General features: G+C 41.7%; 2 protein-coding genes across 3 annotated transcripts in view; one reads left to right on the top strand and one right to left on the bottom strand.

Moving 5' to 3' along the window:
- The first annotated feature begins 22 nt into the window (after positions 1-22).
- HDHD2 (haloacid dehalogenase like hydrolase domain containing 2) lies at positions 23-22,672 on the top strand. 2 transcript variants are annotated; one of them, XM_072416717.1, is made up of 7 exons: positions 23-160; positions 6,176-6,277; positions 7,594-7,802; positions 9,985-10,069; positions 18,727-18,943; positions 20,961-21,024; positions 21,936-22,672. In XM_072416717.1, the coding sequence occupies exons 2-7, from the start codon at positions 6,177-6,179 to the stop codon at positions 22,037-22,039; spliced, it is 780 nt and encodes a 259-aa protein (XP_072272818.1). In that variant the 5' UTR covers positions 23-160; position 6,176; the 3' UTR covers positions 22,040-22,672. The 2 variants fall into 2 exon arrangements, with proteins under 2 accessions (XP_072272818.1, XP_072272819.1); XM_072416718.1 differs by lacking the exon at positions 23-160 and adding an exon at positions 1,935-2,080.
- A 796-nt stretch (positions 22,673-23,468) lies between these two features.
- Positions 23,469-25,969, bottom strand: part of KATNAL2 (katanin catalytic subunit A1 like 2) — a 23,327-nt gene continuing 20,826 nt past the window's right edge. Inside the window, exon 16 of the mRNA XM_072416716.1 lies at positions 23,469-24,149. Coding sequence (XP_072272817.1) covers positions 24,010-24,149 — 140 coding nt within the window. The 3' untranslated portion in view covers positions 23,469-24,009. The remainder of the gene's footprint in view (positions 24,150-25,969) is intronic.

Raw genomic sequence — 25,969 nt, 5'->3', positions numbered from 1 at the left:
CTATTGAGGACCCAGGATCCTTCTTAAGATTAAGCTGACTAAGTTATGCCTAATTTCTAATAAAAAAAAGACATAGGTAAAAACAGTCTGAAAATTAGACAGGCGTACAAAGGGCAGCAAAGGATAGTGAGCTCCAGGATTGTATTGCAGCAAGTGGAAGGTAGGTCATAGCTGAGTGTTGGATTGAATGGAGTGATGTAGAAGTTGCACTATATTGCTGGTCACATCGATTGCATTGTACTGTGCTGTGTGACCCCATCTACTAGATTGTAAGCTCTTTAGGGCAAGGTCCTTTCCTCCTTCTGTGTCACTGTCTGTCATTTGCAACCCCTGTTTATTGTACAGCGCTGCATATTATGTTGGCACTATATAAATCCTGTTAATTATTAATAGTATTGATAATAATAATAGGAGTGATAACTTCTTATAGCTAAGATCTGCTAATCCAGATTCAGTTATAAAATAAACATACTGTAGTTAATCCTGCCATAAAGGGCCTTGTTTTAGCACTTCCTACTATGGAGTGACAACATTCTGTTCCATTCTTTTAAGTGTCCATTTAAACACACTTTGCACAGGCATAGTCCTCTGTTGTCACCATCAGGAAACCCATCATGAGGGCTGTTCCTAATCTATCACTGCAATACATATATATAAAAATGTATCTGCTATTTATTATACTCTGCTGGGTTATGTGTGCAGTAGCCTGCAATTCCCAGATCATTCATAAAATACAGGAATGCCCAGGGATTGGAGGAGAGCTGGTCATGTGTCTTTGTCAGGTCACATGACCATGCTCCTTTCCCAGCACTTTTTTTTTACACTTAGGCTGACTTTGGGGGTCCAGAAATCAGCAAACCACTAATATTATTTGTAACTGCTGAGCTTTATATTAGAGCATTGATGAGGATTCTTGCATTACATGCTTGCAAGAAAAACTATTAAAAAAGAAGAAAAATATTATTATTGAACAGGAGTTATATAGCGCCAACATATTATGTAGCGCTGTACAATGAATAGGGGTTGTAGATGACCAACAGATACAGACAGTGACACAGGAGGAGGAGATGACCCTGAATATCTCCATAATGGGGCTTCTGTAGCACATGTGACTGCCTGGCTGCATACAAATAATTGGGCAGTCTAGGTAGGTCCTCATATTATATGGATTTTGGTAAGTCATCACCACACTGATCATTGCTAAGTATTTGGTTGTTCCCAGTATGGGGTAACATGTTACCTCTTCCCATGATGCAATACCCAGATCTGAGTATCCATTTGTCAGACATGTGAGAAAAGAAAAGGAAAAAGTTGAAGCCGACCTATCACCACATTTGTAACATTATTTATAAGCCGGCTCCAATGGAAGAAATGTGTTTTTTTTTTGCATTTTTTGGGGAAGGCTCCTTCACTTCTGTATTTATCACAGCGGCAGTAAAAACTAAAAGAGAAACCAGCAGCCTCCTGAGTTATTGCATCAAATATCCCAGGAGGATTTGTGGTCTTGCTCATGCCTGAGATCAGTGCTTAGCTATAATGTGAATAAAACCAAATGCTGATCTCATTCATGGGGATTAGGATCAGGACTTGCAGGAAGACACAATATTATTACACAGTATTTATATAGCGCTGACATATTATGCAGTGCTGTACAAAGTCCATAGTCATGTCACTCCCTGTCTCTCAAAGGAGCTCACAATCTAATGTCCCTATCATAGTCATATGTAATTAATACAGTCTAAGGTCAATTTTGAGGGGAAGCCAGATAACCTAAATGCATGTTTTTGGAATGTGGGAGGAAACCTGAGTACCCTGAGGAAACCCACACAAACACAGGGAGAAGCTGCAAACTCCATGCAGATAGTGTCCTGGATGAGATTTGAACCTGAGACCTAGCGCTGCAAAGACCAGAGTACTAACCACTGTGCCACCAATCTCACATCTGTGCAGTGCTAGTTTGGGTGATGTGAAGAAGAACCCGGAAGAAAGAAGATCATCTATCCAGCACCAGAAAGAAGAAGCTGAGACAACGCGGGATTCACTGAGCTCGCTTTGTGAAGGGATCGAGAACTTTTCACTGGTAAGGGTAAATCATTTTTGAAAGTTCCGCTTTAAGCTCCTGTAAGATCAGATAACATCCAGCACAGAGCTTGCACAGAGCACCCTACAATGATGGGGGAACAGAACAACCTGGGGTGTTACAAGAGCACTTGTCTATTCTAGGCATTTTACCCTTCTAATTAAATATACTTCATCTTTGCCTTATAAAAGTTATAAATATTGGAGTATCTGACTTCTATAAAGGACTGGATGGTCCATTATGATCTAGTAATATCATCACTGCTGGGCCACTTCATCCCTTTATTTTATTTTTTTTAACCAGGGTTCCTCCAGAGGTTGCTGGAGGTACTATGTGCAAGGAGCAGTTGGCGCCTCTCAGGCCAGAATAAGTGACACCAATGATCTTTTTGGCTATCTGTAAGGGTGACATTCCTAGCAATGGCCAGCAATGTAAGAGGAAATCCTCCCAGTGACCACCACACTAATGTACTGTGAGCTGTGGATATAGTAATTATAGAAGGGGTTCCCTGAAGACCTGAAAGTTATTTCAAGGGTTCCCGCCTGTTAGAAATGTCGAGAAACATTGCTGTATTTAGTAAAATAGTTAGTTTTGGGTGATTTAGAGCAATGTACATCCCCCATCTTCAGTATTGCCATTTTAGGGTGATCTTGGTGCTGCGCCATTGGTTGGTCCCATTCACCTCTGGTTTGCACTCAGTGAAGGACATTTTCTCCCGAGAACACATTTCACCTTGAAGCTCTGGCTTCTATCTGCAGATCAGGTTAATTCCTCTTAGATAAGACTCCATGTACTGAGATTTTAATGATAACACCGAAAGCCTAAGGCAGTTTAACTCTTTCAGGAGTAGGAGTTAGCATATCAAAAACCGAGTCGTACATTGCACCAGACTGGTGGCTATGTAAAGGGTTATGAATTACTTTTTAATACTGCCTATGGTGACAAGACTCACCCCTTCACACACCACACACCCATTCAGTGATCTTCCCAGCCACTTTCAGCTGGGTGCACCACCCGGCACTTTTCAGTAACCACCCGGCTTTTTTTGGGAGGTTACTTAAGAGTTGGGTCACAATACAGGGGCTGCCACTCGCCTACAGTTTCTTCCCACCTGACATAAAAGAAATTCTGTCTTGAACACTCCACCCACTGTACTGAATCAATACAGGAGCAACGTTGTCACCCAGGGAAAGAAGTGTAATAGGGACTACAGGGCACATTTATCAATATTTCATTGGAAGGGGAAAAATTGGGGGAAGAAAGGAGGTTTTTATAGCACTAAATTGGTACAGATAAAAAAAAAACGATAAATGATACAACCTTGTTTTATTTTTTAAAAATAATTTTCCTTGTTTGCAAGCAATTGTATGTATGGGTAATTAATTAGACATTAAAGTATTGTTTTTTATCTGTAACAATTTAATGCCATAAAAACCTAATTCCTTCCTCCTTCCTTCCCCCAATTTTTCCTAATATATTTGTGAAGTTTGGCATATAACCAGGTTAACCTGGTTTAACCCTGTAAAAAAGCTTCTGCTCCCTTATGGACACATCTTTTCTTCTCCCTTTATTTCATTGGAGTTTTATTTTACCCATATATGATCTTGCCAGGAGTCCAATGAGCTGGTATCTTCCTGAGTTCTCTACCTCTGCTGCATTGAAATCCCTACAGTTCTAGCAGCCTTAAGCTGCGTACACACTTGCAATTTTTATCGTTGGAAATGAATGACGAAGGAACGACGAACGACCGATTGGCCAAAAATCGTTCGTAAAAAAAAGTAACCAACGACGCCGAAGAACAAGGATAGTCGTTGGAAATGAACGACCGGACCGGCGGATTGGATTGGACGACGATCGTTGACCATCTATCGTGTGTACGGTCGTTCAGTGATCGTCCATGGTCTGAGCATGCGCGATGAACAAACAGTCGCTCACTTCCTGTGGTGCACGTCACTTCGTGTATCGTTCAAACAATCGCATCTATCGTGTGTACAATATCTGCGAACGATCGTGTCGTTATCTGTATGTACAGGATCGGTGCCATACGATCGTTCGCAGATATCGTGCAGGATCGTTCGTCGTTCGTTTACCAACGATATTAATTGAAAGTGTGTACGTAGCTTTACCCAGATCACTTCCGAAAAATACAAAACACCTCCACTGTGTTATGGAGATGAATAGAGAAGGAAATGTTTCCTAGTTCTAACTCATTTTCTATCCTAGGGTAACAATGCTTCTCCTTCATAAATACATTAGCTTCAGAAAGAATTCAGTCCCCATCCTAATATTTTCTGAAGCCACTGTAGGTGTGTTGAGTGTTGTCACCCTAGGACAGGAAGTGTGCTGCTGCCAGGACCACTAGGGCAGTACAGTGGCTCAGTGGTTAGCACTCTGGCCTTTGCAGCACTGGGTATCCCAGGTTCGAATCTCAGCCAGGACACTATCTTTGCAGGTTTTCCTTGTGTTGTTTCTCCTTGTGTTTGTGTGAGTTTCCTCCACATTCCAAAAAAACACACAGGTTAATTGTCTTCCCACCAAATTGACTTTTTTTGGCTGTATTAATGACATATGACTATGGTTATCCTACCTCTGACCCCTATAGAACATATGACTTTGGTAGGGACATTAGATTTTGAGCCTCTTTTAGGGACAGCTACTGATATGACTATGGACTTTGTACAGCGCTGCATACTATGTTGGCGCTATACAAATACTGTGTAATAATAATAAAAGAAAAAAAGAAATAACACCACATCTAAGGACTGATAAGGTGTTATGTAATGCTTGGGATGTCAGCAAATGCACAGAGCTATTGCAACGTAAAATACAAATAAGAGAAATTTTTAAGAAATCTGCTGCAAATTTCTGCTACAAACGTACATGAGCAATGCTGTCACTGGTGACTATGGGCCAGCAGCAGAATCTCCCACAGACAAATATAATGGGCCTGATATATTAATGCTCTCCAAGGCTAGAGAAGATACACTTTCATCAGTAAAGCTGGGTAATCCAGCAACCCTGGAATGGATTTCTTCAAAGTCATTTGCTTTTTGTTACCAGATCCATTCCAGGTTTGCTTGATCACACAGCTTCACTGATGAAAGTGTATCTTCTCCAGCCTTGGAGAGCTTTAATAAACCAGGCCCAGTGTACAGGACTTTTCTATATGTGTATAAAAGCCAGCACAGACTCCTTCCCCTGCAGTGACACAGACAGACTGACTTGGACAGGTGACAGTCGGCTCACACCTCTCAGGTATGTCAGCAGGCTGGTTCATGTGAAATCAGATTAGCTTGTCAGTACTGATTATCTGACTGTGTCATTTCAGTCTGCAGTGTGACACCAGGTTAACCCTTTGTATGCCAGACTCCACAATGCTGTGCCAACACAGAGCTGAGACAGCTCCAGCTTTAACTTCAGTCTTGCACAACTGTACCGGCTAATCTCCTGAATTGATATTGCTTATTCTGATTTCATTTCACACTGTGAGTTCTCACAATGTACATTAAAAGCTGCAGCAAATCAGGTAAAGCCCACTTCCTGGCTGGAGGTCATCCATATTCCTTTAATCCTTTCCTTCCCAGCGGGGCTGTCCCTGGCCTCACCTTTTATTCATTGGATTGCATTTGTTTCAGTCTTGGAGATGGGGCATCATATGTGGGTATTATCAAGAGTAGTGAGCATGACCATACAGCCTACCTGGAGAGGTCATCTTCTCTGGACTGATATCCATTTATTAAGGCATAATGAGGACCTATTGGTTGCATGCATGGCTCAGTGTACTGAATTAGAATAAAATGTGCTGACAGACTTTATGGGATTTGTTATGATTGCAATGTGCAGCATAACATACGGTGACACACGCGATACCATAGCCCCAGGTGTGAACCTTAATGAATGCACTTTTATTACACTGTATTTTTTATATAAAAGTTAAGGCTGTTCATATTCTTTAGCACAGTTATTTAAGTCTTATGTGCACCTACATTGCCCTCTAATAAGCTGCTGTATAACACCTAATAAATCTGTCCTAGACAACCCAAGGCTGTATGTGTGGCTCTGAGTATAATCTGCTATTGCCTTATATTCCTGCAGGATGGCGGCTCGGCGTGCTATCAAGGCTGTACTGGTGGATCTTAGTGGCACTCTGCATATTGAGGACAGCGCTATCCCTGGAGCTCAGGAAGCTCTCAAAAGGTGAGTGTTCCAGTCTATAATAATTAAACAATCTCCCATTGACATTACAGCAACTTCTGAATTGAACTTTCATTTATTCAGGGACAAGCAATGGCTGCTGGGAACAGGTAGGCTAAAGCAGAATGGTTGGCTCAATGGCTAGCACTCACAACTTTGTAGCATTAGGGTACCAGGTTCAAATCTCAACCAGGACTCTATCTATATAGAGTTTGTAGGTTCTCTCTTTGTTGGCGATGGGGTTCCTCCCACATTCCAAAAACATGCTGTTAGGCAATTAGCTTCCCCCCAAAGTTGTCTTTGGACTGTGTTATTGACATATGACTATGGTAGGGACATTAGATTGTGAGCTCCTAGTGACATGACTATGGACTTTGTACAGCGCTGAGTAATATGTTGGCGCTATATAAATACTGTGTAATAATAATATTAGTGTTGTCACACTTGAACAGGACGTGTAGCCCAGTAATGAAATTAATCTAAATAAGAAAGGGGCACCAAAAGATTTTTCGTATGAAGGTTAAAGCGTACCTAAACTCTTTTATGGAAAATAAAAATTTTTTTTTTTTTTTTAAATAAAAAAGGGTGCAGCACCGCCCCCTAATTCTCGACCGCCTAGGTGATCGAGAATGAATGGGAGAGCAAAGCCTCCCAGGATACCTAAGTAATCAATCCCCGGAGGCTTTTTGGGTGATCTTTCTGCGCATGCCTGAGCATCCCAGGCATGCGCAGAAGGAGCCTTTTCGCGCAAGCAGAAAAAGTTGCTGATCTCACACATGCGCAGTTAGAGCGAAATTTTTTTTTTCATCCTATGTCACCTGATCTCGCGCCTGTGTCGGGTGACGTAGGATGAAGAACCAGAAAGAAGAGCATGAGATGGTGGCGCCCGGATTGCCTGCCCTGGGACGAATGCCGTGATGACGCGGGACCCCCAGAGCGATCAGACTGCACTGTGGGATTGAAGGTAAGTGTATTTTTTCTTTTTTTGCCGTTTTCAGTTTAGTTCCTCTTTAAAGCATATATGTTGTACTGTCTGCTCTAAAATTAGTTCTAGGTGGAGGGATGCACAATGGTCAGGAGCAGAGATGAAGGGTGTTATCCTAAGGAAGACAACAGAGAGGTAGACGTAGCATGTTCCCTTTAGGTCGAAAGCTGATTGGGTGCAAAAACCCTCCAATACCAGGAAATAAACTTTTTTGAAGCAACATATATATTTTGCACTATTTTGGATTAAATGTGTGTGTAGTTTTTAAAATAAAAAATATATATGAATAAAATGTATAAAGTTTGCCCTTTCTTTCTTTTATTCCTTGCTTTAGGCTACGTAGCGCTCCTCTTGCTATACGCTTTGTGACAAATACAACCAAGGAGAGTAAGAAGACCCTTCTGGAGAGACTTAAGAAGCTGCAATTCGAGATCAGCGAGGATGAGATTTTTACTTCTCTGACTGCAGCCCGGAATTTGGTGGAACAGAAGAGCGTCCGCCCCATGCTGTTGGTACACGATAGCGCTCTGCCTGACTTTGAAGGTATTGTATTATTTAAGGCAGTGATACTCACCTAGTAGATATCTGAATATTGGGCATAGCCTGGTGTCACCAGATTCGCATGTCCACATACCAAGAAACAGTTCATCTACAGTCCACAGTTGACTGCTAGTGGGTTATCCAGATGATCATTTGATTTCCTATTAAGGATCAGGATCTGATCATGTGATTACATGGGGTCTGTATAGTTACCCTAATATATGTACTTCTACAAGAGACACATATTACACAGGCATGATCCATTGTTTTGCCACCAGGAAACCCATCCTGATAATATGCCAATTTATTGTTTTGGCCCTCCTGCTGCCCTCAGCAAGAAGCACAGCAAAGGTTTATTACATCTATTTTATAGTGCAATGTAACAAATAAAAGCCCTATAATGTCATGTAAAACATTTTTTGCTAGAGGAAATTAGTATCAGAGTCACTGTGTGTGACAAAATGTATTTAAACCCTAACAGATAACCTTTTCTCCCATTTGGACTGTTAATTATATCATAGAAAGTGTTTTTGTATATCTACCTTACAAAAGCTAGAACTATCTGCTGATCCTTTTAGAAATCCAATAAGGCTGCGTACACACGTGCAATAATTGTAGTTGGAAAGGATCTTTCCTGTTTCATTCCAAAGACTGAAAGATGCATGAATGAGCGCTGTACATACATCACTGTTCTGCTTTATGGAGAGGGGAAGGGGAAGATAGGAGAAGCGGCACCCCACTGTGCTCTCTCGCCTTCACTTTCATTACGATGGTTCTTCGTCTGTGGATCAGTCAGGACGCTCATCAGAACGACCGACGATGAGCACTGTACACACGCCAGATTCTCGTCAGATATCCGCCCTAAAGCGATTATAAGACGAGAATCATCTGACGTATGTACATAGCCTAAGCTGATAGATTCCTATCCTCTATCCTTACTAAGTTTTATCAGTTACATTGGTCCCAAATGTCTCTGTAGACTACAAAACACCACCTCCTGTTGTATGAAGAATAGTACAAATCAAGGTGACAACGCTTTTCCTTTACAGTACAGGGAGTGGTTGTTGCAAGCCCAGGTCAATAAATATGTTACTTGAGGAATCAAGAATAAGAAAAAAAAAACAGAACAAAAAGACATCTAAGGACTGGTTTGCTACAATAAATGACATTATTTTGGGGTTATTAATTGGCTTCAGAAAGTATTCTGACCCGTTCACTTTTTCACTTTTGCTACAATCGTTTAAACTAAGTTTTGTTTCTCATTAATCTGCACTCAGTACCCCATAATTAAAACAGAATATTAGACAATTTAGTAAATATAAAAAAATGAAATATCACATATCCAGAAGTATTCAGACCTTTTGCAACAACATTTGGAATTTAGCATAGGCACCTTCTAATTCCCTTGAGATGTTTCTGCACCTTGATCGGAGTCCAGCTGTTGTAAATTAAAGCGTACTTAAACTCACAATTTTCACTTTACATTAAAGGGTAGACAACTCTTTTATGTAGAGTAAAAATTCTCGATCACCTAGGTGGCCGAGAATGAATGGGAGCACAAAGCTTCCCGGCATGCCTACGTCACGTATCCTGGGAGACTCTTGGGCGCTCCTTCTGCGCATGCCCGAGCAGCCTTTTTGCACAAAAAGAAAAATTTGTCGATCTTACGCACGCTCAGTGAGATCGGCAAATTTTTTTTTAAACTACGTCACCCGATCTTACGCCTGGGTCAGGTGACGTAGGAAGAAGAAGAGAAGACACACGACACAGGACCCGATGCAGGACACCCCCGGAGCGATCAGACTGCCCTGCAGGATTAAAGATAAGTGTATTTCAATCACAGAAAGGGTTAAGAAGAAAATACCATCCAGTATTTTTTCATTATCTTTAAACAGTGAATCCATCAGATTTATTGGGGTGCAGACACATTAACATCCTTGTGAAGAAGATAATGAGAAGCCCGTTATAGAGAGATAGCAGAACAGAGGACAGGTCCAATTCTATAAAGAAAGGCTATTTTAATACTGGTTTGAGAAATTATGGTTTTTTTTTTTTTTTTTTTTTGCATTGATGAGAATTTGCCACCTTGGGCTTTGTATTCAAGCATGACTAACTGATAGGCTGAATGTACAATTCAATTACTGCCGAGTCTTCTCCCAGTGACCTCTACATTCTGTGCTCCCAGGAATCGCCAGCGACAGTCCCAATGCGGTGCTGATAGGATTAGCTCCGGAGCACTTCAACTACCAAACCATGAACAAGGCCTTCAGGTGAGTGGCGTCCTGATTGCGGCTCACCGTCCCTATAATTGGCTGGTTACTGTTTTACTGAAGGATTAATTCTGTTCTGCGCTCCGCCGGGACCCAGCGAGGCGCGTAATACCGTTCTATCGGTGCTTTAATAAGAAATGTATGTATAAAGACGCGCAATATTCCTGCCCCAGTTATCACATGCTTGATCGAAATTAGGTTCTCATTCTGAAGTAAAGAAGTTTTTAAAGGGAACCTGTCATAGGTTGTCATTGAGATATTACAAATCATGCCTGAAAGTCAATTTGTGATTGGGGATTTACACATCTGTGTGTCAGACTGGACTCCTGGCATCATAGCTGCACCAACTTAAGAAAAAAAAGATGCAGAATATTGCACATTAAATTGTAATCAGAGAAGATGAAAAGATCTCCAGCAAGATAGGAGTAAAACATTCTGTGTCACATTTCTAAACAGGAAGTATAAAATGCACAATGAACCATTTAGGTTGATTTACTAAAGAAGTTGGTAATTTTCACACATATTGGACCTGCAGGCAATTCCCAGCTGTCAAATTGTCAGCCTAAAGTTGCTATGAAATTACAGCAGTTGTGGAAGCCCTAATTAACTCTTTAACTTTTTACTTTATTATTTGCATGTTAACTTTTTTGTTTTGTTTCTATTTTTCTAACATTTTCTTTGCTCTTTGAATTGCTTTGCTTGCCCTTATATGTGTATTTCTTTATTATTTATTATCTAACGTGATGACAAAGTTATTGGTGAATAAAAAGGCCCATAGCAAAAACATTGGAAAATTGTTGTCATATTTATCTGTGATTTTCCTTTCCTGGTGACTCCTCCTGATAATGGACCACTGGGTTAACTACGCTCCTTTTGACCCTCTAGGATCACCTACCTAAGCCATAAAACTCCCACTTTTATCCCCTAACACGCTTCTGTAACAAGACAGCAACAGGATAAGGAAGGGTGGAATGTGTGCTGTCAGGAGGAATTGCCAGAAAAAAAAAGTTTTGTGTAAGTATGACAACAATTTTCCAATTTCCTAGCATCAAATGCTGCTGAAAAAATCTTTTATTCCTAGGGCATATGAGTTTTAAATATGGCGCCGGAAGCTGGATGCCCAAAAATTGCCAAGTAATGGCAACGCTGCACACCGGCTTTCTACAGGTGAATATGCGAAGCCTAGTTTGCCAAACCAATGATCAACAAGGGAGAGAGAGCACAAGGAGACATAGCTTGCCCACTACAAGAAAGGAAAAGCTATTTAGGTCCATAAGAATACCATCATCTGGTTTCTCAGATATAGTGGCTTTACCAAAGGCATCAAGACTCCCCCCTGGGGAGGCTGTGCCAGGAAAGGCTGGTTAGGGGTATATAGTCGATCCTAGAGTGGGCACAAAAGAAAAACAGTGTTGGGGGTGGTCATGGAGTTTCAAAGATCGGGAGGATTTGACCAAGTGGTCCATATTTAGGATCAGTTTCTCTGGTCCATAGGGGTGTACAGGGGTAAATGCTCACACGTTTGTACCTCAGTACCTTCAGTAATCAGGCTGACCGGACCCATAAGCCTGCACTGAAGAGTACAATGGGGCTCAGACACTTTGCAGCACAGTAGGTATAAAGAGTGGAGGGTTCCGTCTGCCCTCTTTAGGCAAGAAGATGACCTCAAAGGTCCCTGATATCCAAAAAGCTGACTGTTGGGCACTAGGTAGCACCCATCACATCCATACTCCTGTGCATTGTAAATGTAAACATACGAGGTAAGCAAAAGAAAAGAAACAACATGATATGTTTCTAACTCCTTAGGGAAAAAAAGTGAAAATGTTATCAGTATCTGTATGACTTGTATTGCCTGATAAGGCCCCATCCTTGGTATGTCCATGATTGAGTTATCGCCTGCAGAGAGTGACGAAGGTCATTAGGGTGCATGGGAAACCCTCCCCAATTTTATCTAATCTACTTGTGTTATCTTATCACCTCTAATAGAAGCTGATGTTCTCAATTACATTGCACCTTTCTATAACTTATATACAGTATAATTTCATGGCCATCATTCCCTGTATGAGAACATGGAAGGTGGAGGTGAACCCCAGTTCTATACAGGTCAATGGTCCCACTGCCATTATGCTGGGGCAATAAACTGACACTGAGAAAGAATCTTATGTATCTTGTCAGTTGTTGATCCCTATCTGGGATGATGTTTACCTATCTCCTGTACTATATTAACAAAAAAGACTGCAGTTTACGAAACTAGCTGTTGCCTGTGTTCCTTCAGGTGAGGCTTGAAATGAGGTCCATTCTTTGACTCTTGGACCTGAGATCTCTTAAAAGCCCAACTGTAGCCTTGTTTTATTTAAAACATATATAATGGGACAAAAAGAAAGAAGCAGAGGTGTTTAAATTGGCAGTATAGTTTGTATTATTGTTTCAATGTTACATATATCAGAAACAAAAGTAGATCAATACATATTAGGAGTTGCAGAAGTTATTAGAGTCAACACCCTATCCCAAACCAGGGTTTCCCTGATCTATTAACTATACATAGATTCTCCAATAATATGGTTGAGGGTTAACAATAACCAATCAGAGGAAAAGAAAAAAGAAATGCTAGACGCCTCTAAGCCCGACGCATTTCGCCTATTGGCTTCTTCATGAGTATTTTTAAAGGGCACTTAGGTTTGTTTTTTTTTGAAAATTGGGGTATGTTGGAGTTCCAGCGAGAAAAGAAAGAATTAAGGTAAAGGGTTCTTGTTCAAGTGGTTTGTGATAAATATCCAGCAAGGAAGAGAATTTATATAGCAGGGATGTCAAACTCAGGCCTGCGGGCCAAATCTTGCCCGCACTGTAATTATATTTGGCCCGCAATAATACCAAATGTCTACTGGAGCTGGCCCGCCGGTAGACAGTGCATGCACCGCTAATACTACAAATTCCAAATTAATTTGGACCGCTAATACTACAAATTCCCTGCTGGCGCATTAATCAGGACCCACAAGTGCCCCCCTCTCTGTTGACATTCATTAGTGACCTTCCTCAATTGTAGGTATTTGTTCAGTAAATATAAAGGTTGGCCCGTGACTTTGTTCAAATTTTCCATTTTGGCCACTGTGTATTTGAGTTTGACACCCCTGCTATATAGACCCTGGGAGGGTACCTGGAATACAATAACATCAAGGGTGGGGATAATGCAGAGTTGTGCACTTGCAACTCACTTCTATGTGAGTGGGGTGTGGCAAGCCAAACAACACATAAGTGGAGTGGCGTCTCTAGCCCTATTTCTCCTTTATTACTACACTTATATATAATAGTGTTTTACAATGGGTAAATATAATGTGTACTGCAAAACTTGCCACCCTTGTTTCCACTGAAGACACTCAGCACCATTCTTCAGCAACTTACCTCTCCACGTTTGACATCCAACTTGCTATAGGACGAGGGTGCCATTGGTGCCTCCACTGAGGGTATCATGTTATCAAGCCTGCCTTGTCCCAGTGTTAGAGGGAATTTTGCTCAGATCATTATGTGAGCGTTGTGCTTTCTATGATATGTGGAAGGCAAATATCACAGCACATCTTCCCTGTATCTGCATTCAGGGTCACAAAAAACTAGTAGCATGTGCTGTCAGTACTGCAGATTCTGGAAGAGTCGATGCATTATGTTTTATGGCGCTTCCATTGACCATTGTTTTTGAGAAATGTGTGCTTCTCTGTTGGATTGAACCAGGCAGGTTACCCTTCCATCCATTCCTCCACATAAGCATTCATTGGTGACCTCCTTTGGTGACCAAGACCTTATGACTTTTTTTTCTTGGCCCAATTTTGTTTGGTACCAACCACTGTATCAGGAACAGCCCAAAAGACTTATGACTTATCTGACAGCAGGAAATTGGAAAAGGAAAAGAATGTCAAGCAATGAAGACCAAAATGACTTGTAAGGAGCTGGATTGAACTAAAGGCTCCCTATTATATGCAGAGCCTCGCAACTCCAAGTTACACTCAGTACCTTCTGCATTTTTGTTACACATTGGGGCTGATGTATCAAATGATTTTTCTAGCAAACCTGGAATTGATCTGGTCCAGGAAAACATTAGCCAGCTAATAGTAAATGAGGAAATCCATTTTATTTGCTGGGTTCTCCCATGATAGTCTATCTTCTCCAATCTTGGAGCGCTTTAATCAGGTCCAGTGCCTCAAGTCTCCCTCTGTGGTAATTGTGAAAGCTCAAACTGTTGTGTAACATACAGTGCCTGGTACCTCTGCAATACAATCAGTGCCTGATACCTCTCTTTTCCAATGATGTGTTCCAGGCATCGTAGGCAAAGTTGCTAAGATTATGATAATGATTCGTTGATCTGACTACACTTGTTACAAATTCTTTAACTTTTCAGTACAGAAGGTAGTACAAGGTGGTAACCCACTGCAACCAACTAGCTTTTCATACCTGGCATGTGATTTGTGGTTGCTATGGGATACTGTACTTTGTATATTCTAATTGGTCAGACTTAATTCTTCTTCTGAGTCCATGAAGGACATGTACCAATCTGAACTCCATTCCAGGAACTGGCACACACTTGCTAGTTTATAGTCATAGTTAGAGCAATTTATGAGCAGTCCGCCTGACATCACATGCTTTTCAGATAAAACACTATAAAGTACTGATTTCCTTTGTAGGGATCTTTCATTCGTATTCCTTTGATTGAGACATTTTGTCACCTGGAGGCTTTGTGAGGGTTAATCTGGACTCCTTGGTGATAACCAAGGCTGTGCCGAGTACAAACCTGCAAGGTGCAGCTGGATCTGTGTAATCTTTACAAGGGCAGATTCGGGTGTGATAAGCCCCTGGCGCAGCTCTGATCACTTAGTGCAGAGAAGCACATGGGCTGGGAACTCGCCGCTTCACATACCTTGGCATTTATAGCTTCAGCTTTAATTTTACAGAACACCTATGCACTGTAAAAAAAAAAAAAAAAAAAATTGAAGGGTCCATTCAGACTGGGTAAATGTATTGCCGTGCATTACAGAACGTGTTGTCATTTGGAATAGTCTGGCAACACACCCCAATGCATATTTAAACATTGTTTATTGCGGTTAGTTAAACATCAAGTGCCTGGGCACGTTGGAGTAACATTGTTTAGTGTGTTTTATTACTGTGCAACGCGCATGGTAGTTTCATTGTGTGTTGCTACAAGGCATAAGTGAAAAAATGTACCCTTTAGGGGAAAACTAGGGACTTGACTGTTTTGGCGTGGACGGCCTCCTTAGTGGATCAATGGGTGGGTCACAAAGCAGATCAATGGGCTTGCCATGGAGCAGACCAATGTGCTGGCTATGAAACGGACCAATAAGCTGGCCATGGAGCAGACCAGTGTGCTGGCCATGGAGCGGACCGATGTGCTGGCCATGGAGCGGACCGATGTGCTGGCCATGGAGCGGACCGATGTGCTGGCCATGGAGCGGACCGATGTGCTGGCCATGGAGTGGGCCGATGTGCTGGCCATGGAGCGGGCCGATGGGCTGGCCATGGAGCAGACCAATGAGTGGGCCATAGAGAGATGGTTTTGGAGCAGAACAATGAGCAGGTCATGGAGCTTACTAATAGGCTGGCCAAAAACAGACCATAGAGCTGGCCATGAACTGGACCACAGACCTGACCATAGAGTTTGGCCATTGTGGGAGCATAGAACAGGCCATAGAATGGACCAATTGGCCCCTGTGGAATTGGAAACCAATGGAAGGGTCACAATAACATTTTAGGCTTCCATATGTTTGGTTGTAATTCAGATCAGTTATCAGACAAGTGGATGGTACATTTATGACGAGTAGCTGATTGCAAGAATTGGTTTAAATTGTTTTGTCCTATCGATTGAAAAAGGCATTGAGAGGAAAAGATGGCATTGTATATATCTAGCATCAGAATGCGACTGGTGACCCTAAAGTGAACCTATCCTTCCTTCAATTTATTAGCTGTAGTTGTAACTCAGGCATTACAACTTTCACTAGTGAATGTTGTTTCAATAATAATTGAACAATCCTATTAAAATCTGCAGTTTTCTGCAGAACTCTAGGCTGATTATTTTATTTTATGAGTGAATGTGTAAACCAATGTGGTGTAAATGATGTCTAGGTCGCTGCTTTCTTCTTCACAACCAATTCGGGCTTCATAGTATGGCTTCCCCTCTACTTCCTGGGGCTCCAGATGCAGGAACTGCAGTTCTCATTTATCTCCCTCCCCCTCTCTTCTTAGCCAATCACAGAACATCTTATATCCTGCCCAGTCGAAGAGAGGCTTAAATATGATATTCGTGCCAATCTGGAAGGACAGCAAAACTGCAGCTTGAATAAACATACTGAGCGATCCAAACATCACTTCCACCTCAATGGGTATAACCTTTGTTGAGGCACTTCCTGCAATGAGGTGACAACACTGTGCCACAATCTCTAGCGTTGTCACCTAGTCACATGGGCTTCTGACGGAGACAACAAGAGTCAATACACATACAGACAATGTCGGTTGTTGTTGCCATCATGAGACATGCCATCACTGGAGTGCATGTAGCCAGGAGATGGCTGCGGGATATCAGCAACAGTGCAATGTAACAAAGGATTAAAAAAAAGGTAAAAATATTTTATAAATCAAAGTAGTTGACTATGAAATGCAGTTCAATGACTTTATATCTACTTCAAATCCTGCTTAAAGGCCGACACCACTAGATGCCAGCTGTTACCTTTATTAGCCGGTGCCCCTCTCTGGTTTAGTTTCACTTGCATATGGCCTGACTTTCCTTGACTTTATGGCTGAGATCCATCTGCTGCCATCCAATTAGCAATCCAATCACAAGGAAGTGAAGCCTGCAATTACAGTGACACACAGGTTACTGTGTCATGTGACCTTGCTTCCTCCTGCCCTCCAATCAGAGTGCCCCTTGATCATCACAAGGAAGTGAAGCGGATAAGTTGAGCGGCAATGGGTTACTGTGTCATGTGACCTTGCTTCCTGCTGCCATCCAATCAGAGTGCCCCTTGGCCATCACAAGAAAGTGAAGCAGATACGTTGAGCGGCAATGAGTTTATGTGTCATGTGACCTTACTTTCTGCTGTCCTCCATACAGAGTGCCCCTTGGCCATCACAAGGAAGTGAAGCGGATGTGTTGAGCGGCCAATGGGTTTATGTGTCATGTGACCTTGCTTCCTGCTGCCCCGTGTGGGTTATTGGAGTGCGGGCTTGTCTCATCCTCCTGGCAGAAGTGGAACGCGATTTTGTAATCCAATGATAGTGTGTAATTAGGCCGTAGTAATAAAAATGGGTTATGCAACCAAAGAAAAGTAAATATTGTGTAAGACGGTGACACTGGAGGAAGTTATAATTGGGTGCGCTTGGCTCTCTGTACATTAACATTTATATATAGAGGCAATGGGTTGTTATAGTTGCCATGGTGACCTGATACATTTTCTAATTTGCCTAAGAAAAATGACAGGAAATCTGACCGGTTCTGGTTTAGATACATTGCGTTGTCACAAACGTGTGCCCGTATCAAATCGCCATTTTCCTTCCACAAAATTCAGGCCAACATAAAAACTGAGGGTGGTTAAGGCCCCAACTCCGGGCAAAACTACGGAGGGGTAGCATTTGTGAGGGGTCCCTGTCCCTGCTGAGGTAGATTTTCTCTCACTTCCTGTCAGGAAATGAAGAAATAGGAAACTTCTCCAACATAGGAAAAACAAAAATGCATATTAAGTTGAGCCAGGAGTGGTTACTATGGGGATGTGATATGGTCATGTTGTCACATGACCATGTGACCAGCTTTTCCTGTCACCTGCAGTCATTCTGGGGAAGAGGAGAGAGCTGGGAAGGGGTGTGGCCTTCTCTCTCCATTTTGATTGGTCAGGGGGAGAAACAGCAGAAAGTTGCCGCCACCTAATTGGTTGCTGTGTAGGTGCTATGTTGCTATGGCAACTGCCTCCCAAAAAAAAATATAAAGTGGAAAGTATGGCGGGAAGGGAGATGATTTGGGGTCGTGAGTGGTTGGCATGAGGTGATCACTGGTTATGCACGACGTACCAATGTACCTACCTATACTACTTTTTAATGGAGTCTTGGTAGGTTATCTAAAATGTCATGCCTGGGGATCTTACACCTCTTCCATGTTGTCCAGGTAGATCTCCACCTCACCAGATTTACCCACTAAATGGGTTAGAATATCCTCCTCAGGACAGGAAGTGAGGGGAAATCTCCTTAATTGGGACAGAGAAAGTAAAAATAAGACTGGACAAACCTCTTTACTCTCTATGGCCATACAAAGGAGGGCGGCCATTATTGGTGCAGGGAGCTGCATTTGTTTTGGTACATGGGCCCCTACCTCATATTGGGCCACAGCCCCATTTAGGGCAAAACTGTCCCTGACCACCTTAGGCACCTGTGAATGAGTTTCAATATGGTAACTACGGCCCTGCCAAGTTTGGTAGCTATCTGCTGCCATCTAGTGGAAGGGTTGGGTGATTTTCCCGCGGTAAACCTGATGATCTCCCGTGGCACACAGTGGCTGGGAATTGCTTTTCTTGTGAACCCCACATTTTATTGCAGATGGATATTCAGGGCCCCAAAGTTGATTTTTTTTGCCAGGCTTCCTACATATAAATCTCTCTGTGTTTTTCTTTAAGGCTGGTCCTGGACGGAGCCCCGATCATTGCCATCCACAAGGCCAGGTACTACAACAGGAAAGACGGCTTAGCCTTGGGTCCCGGTCCATTCGTCACAGCCCTGGAGTATGCCACCGACACCAAGGCCACCGTGGTCGGCAAACCAGAGAAAACGTTCTTCCTGGAAGCATTGCGGAGCACAGGCTACAGCCCAGAGGAGGCCGTAATGATCGGGGATGTGAGTTGCAAGCATTGTTACATACATAGATTATATAAAATACATATAAAATGCTGCAAATACAGAGAAAATTCCACCAGGAAGTCCAAGAGCTCCTCACTGTTTGTTCTGACAACGCCTGCGCTGAAATCCCAACCGGTGTTGTCAGCCTTGCAGAATTACACCCATCCCCCTCTCTTCTTTAGCCTTGTCTACAGTCATTGAATACAATACCGATTCCTTGACTCCAAAGAGCCTACCTATGCAGTGTGTGTAGAGAAAAGGTGTTCGGGAGATGTAGTTCTGGGGGTGTTCCTACATCAATGGGAAGTGAGCTCCCAGCAGCTGTCCCTGCAAGAACAAAAATTAATATATTACATTTATACTTTATATACAGTACCGATTTATTCAAACTAACACTGACCAAACTAGAAACAAATTGTGTTTTTTGTAGTACTTTATTCTATATAATAAAAGTTGTCATATAAACCGGGCCATAGCAGATAAGTGTTGTATCATATTTAAAATGATGATTATTTGCTTGTGCATGCTTATACCCCGGCTGTGTGTGTAGTCACCTTCATGCTGAGCGGTGCGATGTGCTGCAGAACCTTTTATTGTTCTCACAGATTGCTAATAGAAAACTAAAATCCATCACCCAGCACAAGCCAAAGTCTGCAATACAACACTGACCTCTTGTGGTGGGTTGTGGTATGGCATCCACAATCAGTACAATACAATATGATATGAAATATAAATATCCATACAATATAAAACCTGAATGTAGGAAAACCTTGCAGTCACACCTTGGGGCCTGTAAATGATTTTGTGTATGGTTTATTTATAGTGGACAGGACTTGTAGAGCTTCAAGGGTCTGTCCACCCAGATAAAATAGTTTAGGTAGAGCATAGTGGACCTAAACCAGGGGTGTCAAACTCTGGCCCCGTGGGCCAAATTTGGCCTGCAACACCCTTTTTTTGGCCCCCAAAGGAATCATAAATTTGCATTGCAGCTGGCCCGCTGCTGCATTGAAATAGCGCAGCTACTACAATTCCCGGTATCACTCGCTTCTATGGACCAGTGGCCTCTCTGCCTATGCGTAGCCCCACATTGGACTGTTTTATAGACGCAGGGAATTGTAGTAGCGGTGCTATTTCAGTTTCAAGTTTGGCAACTTGGTTTAAGTTTTTAATTTTGACCCACTGTGTATTTGAGTTTGACATCCCTGACCTAGACAGTTCCAGACTTCCTGAATACAATACAATACAATACATTATTATTATTATTAATATTAATAATAATAATAATAATAATAATAATAATAGCAAGGAGATCTCACAGTTAAAGTATTGAAGACACCTTCAATACTTTAACTGTGAGATCTCCTTGCTATTATTATTATTATTATTAATATTAATAATAATAAAGAGTACTTATATAGCGGCAACATATTTTACAGCGTTGTACATTAAACAGTAGTTGCAAATGACAGACAATACAAACCTGCCCGAAGAGCTTACAATCTAGAAGGCTGAGGTCGTGGCACACAGTAGTAGAGGGGAATGTGGAATTATTCCCAGCTCTGTTCTTGTCAACCTGGGAGTTGTGGGTGTTTCCATACAACTCTGTATGTTTCAGTTCATCCTATTGCATTCTCCAAAAATAAAATGAAAATCCAGCAGAGATGGTGGGAGCCCCTCATATTGGTCACTGCAGGTGTACAGACCCAGGAACTCAGCACAGGTATGGTGGTAACATACAGCTTTGTGGAAACTTTTTAAGAAGCATTAAACCCAATCTGGAAGAGCTCAATCACAGATCACAATGAGGGTTCTGTGACATGTAAACAAGCTGCTAGCAGGTTGTATCCTTTCTTAAAGCTGGTATATAGTAGTTTTTTTTTTTTATTTTCCTTATTACCAGACAATATGAAGATAAGTACAATGCATGTCTATCTCACCTGTGTATGATGGACAATTATTAACATAGAACATGTAACAAATGTATATTAAAACATTTATTGTTTTCTGTGTGCAGGACAGCAGGGATGACATTGGAGGAGCACAGAAAACCGGAATGTTGGGCATCCTTGTTAGAACAGGTATGTACCCATAAGCTGGCACCCATACAATATACACTGTGCTCATTGTGCGGAGGCTGTGCAATGCATTTCTCCCAATCTATAAATTGTGCACCAGCTGTATGACTGTGGAGAGGGCTTTATTGGAAGGTTAGGATAATCCACTTAGGACTGTGTGACATCAGTTATTTTTGGTGCTGGCCTGCCTGTGGTATTTACCTGGATCTTCACGATCTGCTAAAAGCCAAGTTCACACGGGCAGTAAGGAGTTGGGCCAGTACTACTGCCAGTTCTGGACTTCAGGTAGCTATGACCACTGGGCGGACTGCAGTCACATGTCTATAGTGAATGAATTGGTGCAACTGTCGTCCATCATTGTGAATAAGCATTATGGCAGCTGTCCAGGAATAGTCCAGAGGCCATATGAGCATGTGTAGTTCAGTGTACATTCCAACATACGTGCCAGCATGGATGAATTTCATACCAATCAAAAAAAGAGACCAACCCTCAGCACTACATAGATGCAATAACTCAACGATCTTCAGCTAGCTGTTTTTAGTTTAGTTGACTTGTTCAATAAATATTGAGCATCCATTGAAAATCTGTACTGATGCAACCTGCAGACAATGCCCAGTGAAGATAAGCAAATGTGCATATTTTTGAGACATCTGTCTAAAAAAAAACTCATTATACACAATTGGTGTAAATTTCCCAACCTGACGAATCGAGGTTCTTTAATTCTACAATCACTATGGATACGTTTTATTTGGTTGATTTAATGGATGGCTGGATCTAATGGGAACATTGAAAGGTGTATGGCCGGCTTCTGTTGCATAATCAGCAGTCATCCTTCCAATTCTTATTACAGCTGATCAATCGAATTTGGTGTTAGACAGGACAACCCAAAAATAATGTCTTTCTGCTTTCAACAGGAAAATACAGAGAAGGCGATGAGCAGAAAATAGAGCCAGCACCACACCTGACCTGTGCAAGCTTCCCTGAAGCCGTAGATCACATCCTAAAGGATCTTCTATAGGAACATCACCTGCAGACTGACTCACCCACCTGCCTGCCACCCTTCCAAGTTGTTTATTTACCCTGCTATGAGTGACTAAGCTTTCCAACACCCCCATACAGAGCAACCCTATGGGTTTCTATGGGGCTGGACACACTAAGGTTCTATATCAGTATAAGAGGGTTCACTCCACAGGTCTTCAGTGCTAATAAAGGATTTCTGCCATGATGGCTGTAAACATTCGAGCATGTCAGAGCTGTGCTTCCAGGATAAGTAAACAGATGGGGTGGAGGGGTTTATTGTAGATTAGTTTACCAGGACCAGAAAAGGTGGGAGTATTAACTTTGATACTTTTATAGCTGTACTTAGAGGAGTAAAACAAGTCATAGGAACACAATGACCCCCATCCAGTCTAATGGTGGCTGCAGATCCTCCTAACTTGACCATTAAGTAATAGGCCGGTGTCCAGGCCCAAAGGCCGGGTCTAACCACTGCTACCTCTTTGTATTGACATATATATGTATGTTTGGCTGAGCTCAGTATAAATATTGCTGCCTGATAGAGCCTATGTGCCTGTAGCCACCATCATCATTGACATATCAAAGTTATATGTCTACTGAAAATTACTTAGAAATAAAAATATTAATAAATAAGGCTTTGGTTTCAATTTAATAAACCAGTAAACTATGCACATATTCTTAAGCAAAGTTTTATCACAATCCCTCACTAACTTTGCTAGGTGAAGTTTTCCTTTCTTCCTAATGTTCCTCAATCTCAACACAGTCTCCAAAGTTTGTTTAGGTTCTCTCTAACAGCTTAGAAGCATCTGGTTGTTTTTATTAAAAAAAACTTCCAAAATTCAGTCCTTGAAAAATAGCTAAAATTTCAGTGAAGTAAAAAAAATGAATTCCTCCACAATGCTTATAATTGCAGATATAAATAAAGGTGTGTTTAGGATGTTCTTACTGCTTGATCAGAATATGTAAACACGTTAGTATGAATACTAAGGGCACTTACTGTTTTCGCCTCCCTCCCCTAACCTAAACTTCCCCTTTGCAGATGCATTTTTACCAGGCCTTTAATTGTAGCCTTCAATGTTTACTTCCAGATGCAGAAATGTTCTGTATGATGGACGTGTGTGGGAGCTTCCCATTCTATTCTATTCCATTCTAATTCTAAAGGACCATCCATCAGGATTCTCCAACCTCAAGAAAGTTTACTCGAGATGTAAATAAATGCTGGAGGCCGTGACTCTTGGATAAAAGAAGGGTAAGGTAATCTAACTCAGGGAAGAGGAGCAAAAGAAAAAGCTATTTGGGTTACGGGCCTTAAAGTGTATGTAAACCCTAGCAATAAACTTCTCCTATTTGCTTCATTTTGGTCTAATAAATATGTCATTGAAGTGTTCTGTTACATCTGTTGGATAAAAAAATACCCCATTGACCCTTCAAGTGCTTTATGATTTTAATATACATAGTTCAAAGCTATCTCTAAAAACTACGGAACCCCTCCTCTGTATTCTTTATTAGGAAGGAAAGAGATGAATTCTGCCCTAGACTGACCATGTTAATCACTAATCCATACAGTACAGTGAGTGAATGTTTTCATCCCAGGACAAGATACATATGGCTGGCAGGAACACCAGGTGAAAATTATTGGAAAAAAAGTAATACAGCCACAAAAGGAATGGTAAAGTGTAATGACCGAACTAAGCCAATGTGGTTTCCTTCTTATGCCCTCTTTCCAAATGTCCAGGGCACCCAGGGAAATAAAACGTGTTTATTAGTTCAATACAGTGCAAAATACACCATAATAAACTCGGCAGCTAAAAACTTTAGAAGTCTCTGTTGTTGGTGTCACAAAAAAATTGTGTAAAAACTGGTATAAATAAAAATACCATCTGTCATCCATATTAAAAGAGTCCCTTTGGTTGCTGTAACGAAAGTGTGCAGAGTGGGCAGTCCTTTGCTGGTGCTCAGGTGAAAAGTCCATCACACTGACTCGAATTCCTTTTGCCAGGCGCTATATTTCTCAGCCAGGCTCTTGGCGGAAGGCTTTGTGTGTGCTAAAACCTCCTGTAAGTCAGACGTGGTAACTGTGTCCAGACGAATTACAGGCATGTCCTTATTTCCTGCAAAAATGAACACTGGTTAAGTCTTGATGTACTACCTAGATAGGAAGCACAGCATGGATGCATTAACAAAAACAGTTTTGGAAGATATTTATATACCTACCAAAAAACGTTCTGGTTTTCCCATTTGCCTTAATATTTTTTTATTTGTGTTAATTTATTACATCTGCTGATCACAATCATGCCTTCACTATACTAGCATGTTGTGACTTCTGATGGTCATTTTTAGGAAATTACAGGTATCAATAAAGGGTAAATGTGATACAAGTATAATACAAAATACAGATATATTTTATTTTGCAACAAAGGTTGCTTTTTTGTAGGAGCCATGTTTCTGACTCTTAACTAATAATGTGGCCTGCTGTGTCCAGTAAGGGCCCCCCATATTCACCTTTCGTCTACCCATGACTAACTTAGCAAAGCTAGAAACTCAGAAGAGTGAATGAAGAAAAAGACAGAGTGGTCCACCAAGTCTACCCTGGAAATGGATCTATGTCTAGGGACAGCCCTGCGTTTGAGAATGGCTGTGGAAGCAACATTTAGGGATGTCTGAGGTCAGACTTATGTTTGAGATGTCTGTGGACAAACTTTTGTTTGAGAATGGAGCTAAATTTTGGGATGTCTGAAGGCAGACTTAAGTTTGAGGATGCTGGAGGACAGACCTACGTTTGAGGATGGCTGTGGATAGAGGTACATTTAGGGATGTCTAAGGACAGTCTTATGTTTGAGGATGTCCATGGCCATGGTACCTCTGAAGATGTCGGAGTACAGGCCTACGTTTGAGGATGGATGTGTAAGCAACCTTTAGGGATGCTGGAGGACAGACCTACATTTGAGGATGGCTGTGGATGCAGTTACATTTAGGGATGTCTAAAGATAGACTTGTGGTTGAGGATGTACATGGTCAGGTCTACCTCTGAAGATGTCTGAAGACAAGCCTATGTTTGCGGGTGACTGTGGACAGAGCTAAATTCTAGCAGACCTATGTTTGAGAATGGGTGAGGATGGAGCTATGTTTAGGCATGTCTGAGGGCAGACTTATGTTTGTAATGTCTATGGACAAACCTACATTTAAGGATGGAGCTAAATTTTGGGATGTCTGGAGGAAGACTTACATTTGAGGATGGCTGTGGATTGAGTTACATTTAGGGATGTCTAAGTACAGACTATGTTTGAAGATGTCCATGGTCAGGTCTACCTTCTGAAGATGTCTGAGGACAGGCCAGTGTTTGAAGGTGACTGTGGACAGAGCTAAAATCTGGTAGACCTATAATTGAGGATGGAGCTATGTTTTGGGATGTCTGAGGACAGACTTTTGTTTGAGAATGGCTACAGACAGACCAACGTTTGAGGATGTCCATGGACAGGTCCACATCTGAAGATGTCTAAGGACAGGCCTACGTTTAAGGATGACTGTGGGCAGACCTACTTTTGAGAATGTCTGAGAATGGAGATACATTTTGGGATGTCTGAGGATAGACCTATGTTTGAAGATGTCCAATAGCAGACCTATGTTTGAGGATGTCTAAGAATAGACCTGCTTTTAAGGATGGCTGTGGGTGGAGCTACATTTAAGGATATCAGAGGACCGACATATATTTGAGGATGTCGGAGGACAGAACTACGATTGAGGATGTCTAAGGATAGATCTACTTTTGGGGATAGCTATAGACAGACTTATGTTTGAGGAAGCCTGTGAACCTGCATTAGGGGATGTCTGAGGATGGACCTGTATTTACGTCTTTCCAACTACAACATGTAAGCTACTACCAAGGCTGTCCTCCTTTGTCTGACACCACTGAATTCATGCACTGCATTGC

The sequence above is a fragment of the Pyxicephalus adspersus genome, chromosome 6, assembly GCF_032062135.1.
Source record: "Pyxicephalus adspersus chromosome 6, UCB_Pads_2.0, whole genome shotgun sequence".
Lineage (NCBI taxonomy): Eukaryota > Metazoa > Chordata > Amphibia > Anura > Pyxicephalidae > Pyxicephalus > Pyxicephalus adspersus.
This window is presented reverse-complemented; position numbering and strand designations above follow the sequence as displayed.

Excerpts from the sequence above, each read along its gene's own strand:
- HDHD2 (XM_072416717.1), top strand. The coding sequence starts at position 6,177 with ATGGCGGCTCGGCGTGCTATCAAGGCTGTACTGGTGGATCTTAGTGGC. Across the intron at positions 7,803-9,984 it reads CGCTCTGCCTGACTTTGAAG|GAATCGCCAGCGACAGTCCC; the intron begins GTATTGTATTAT and ends CTGTGCTCCCAG. Across the intron at positions 21,025-21,935 it reads GGGCATCCTTGTTAGAACAG|GAAAATACAGAGAAGGCGAT; the intron begins GTATGTACCCAT and ends TGCTTTCAACAG.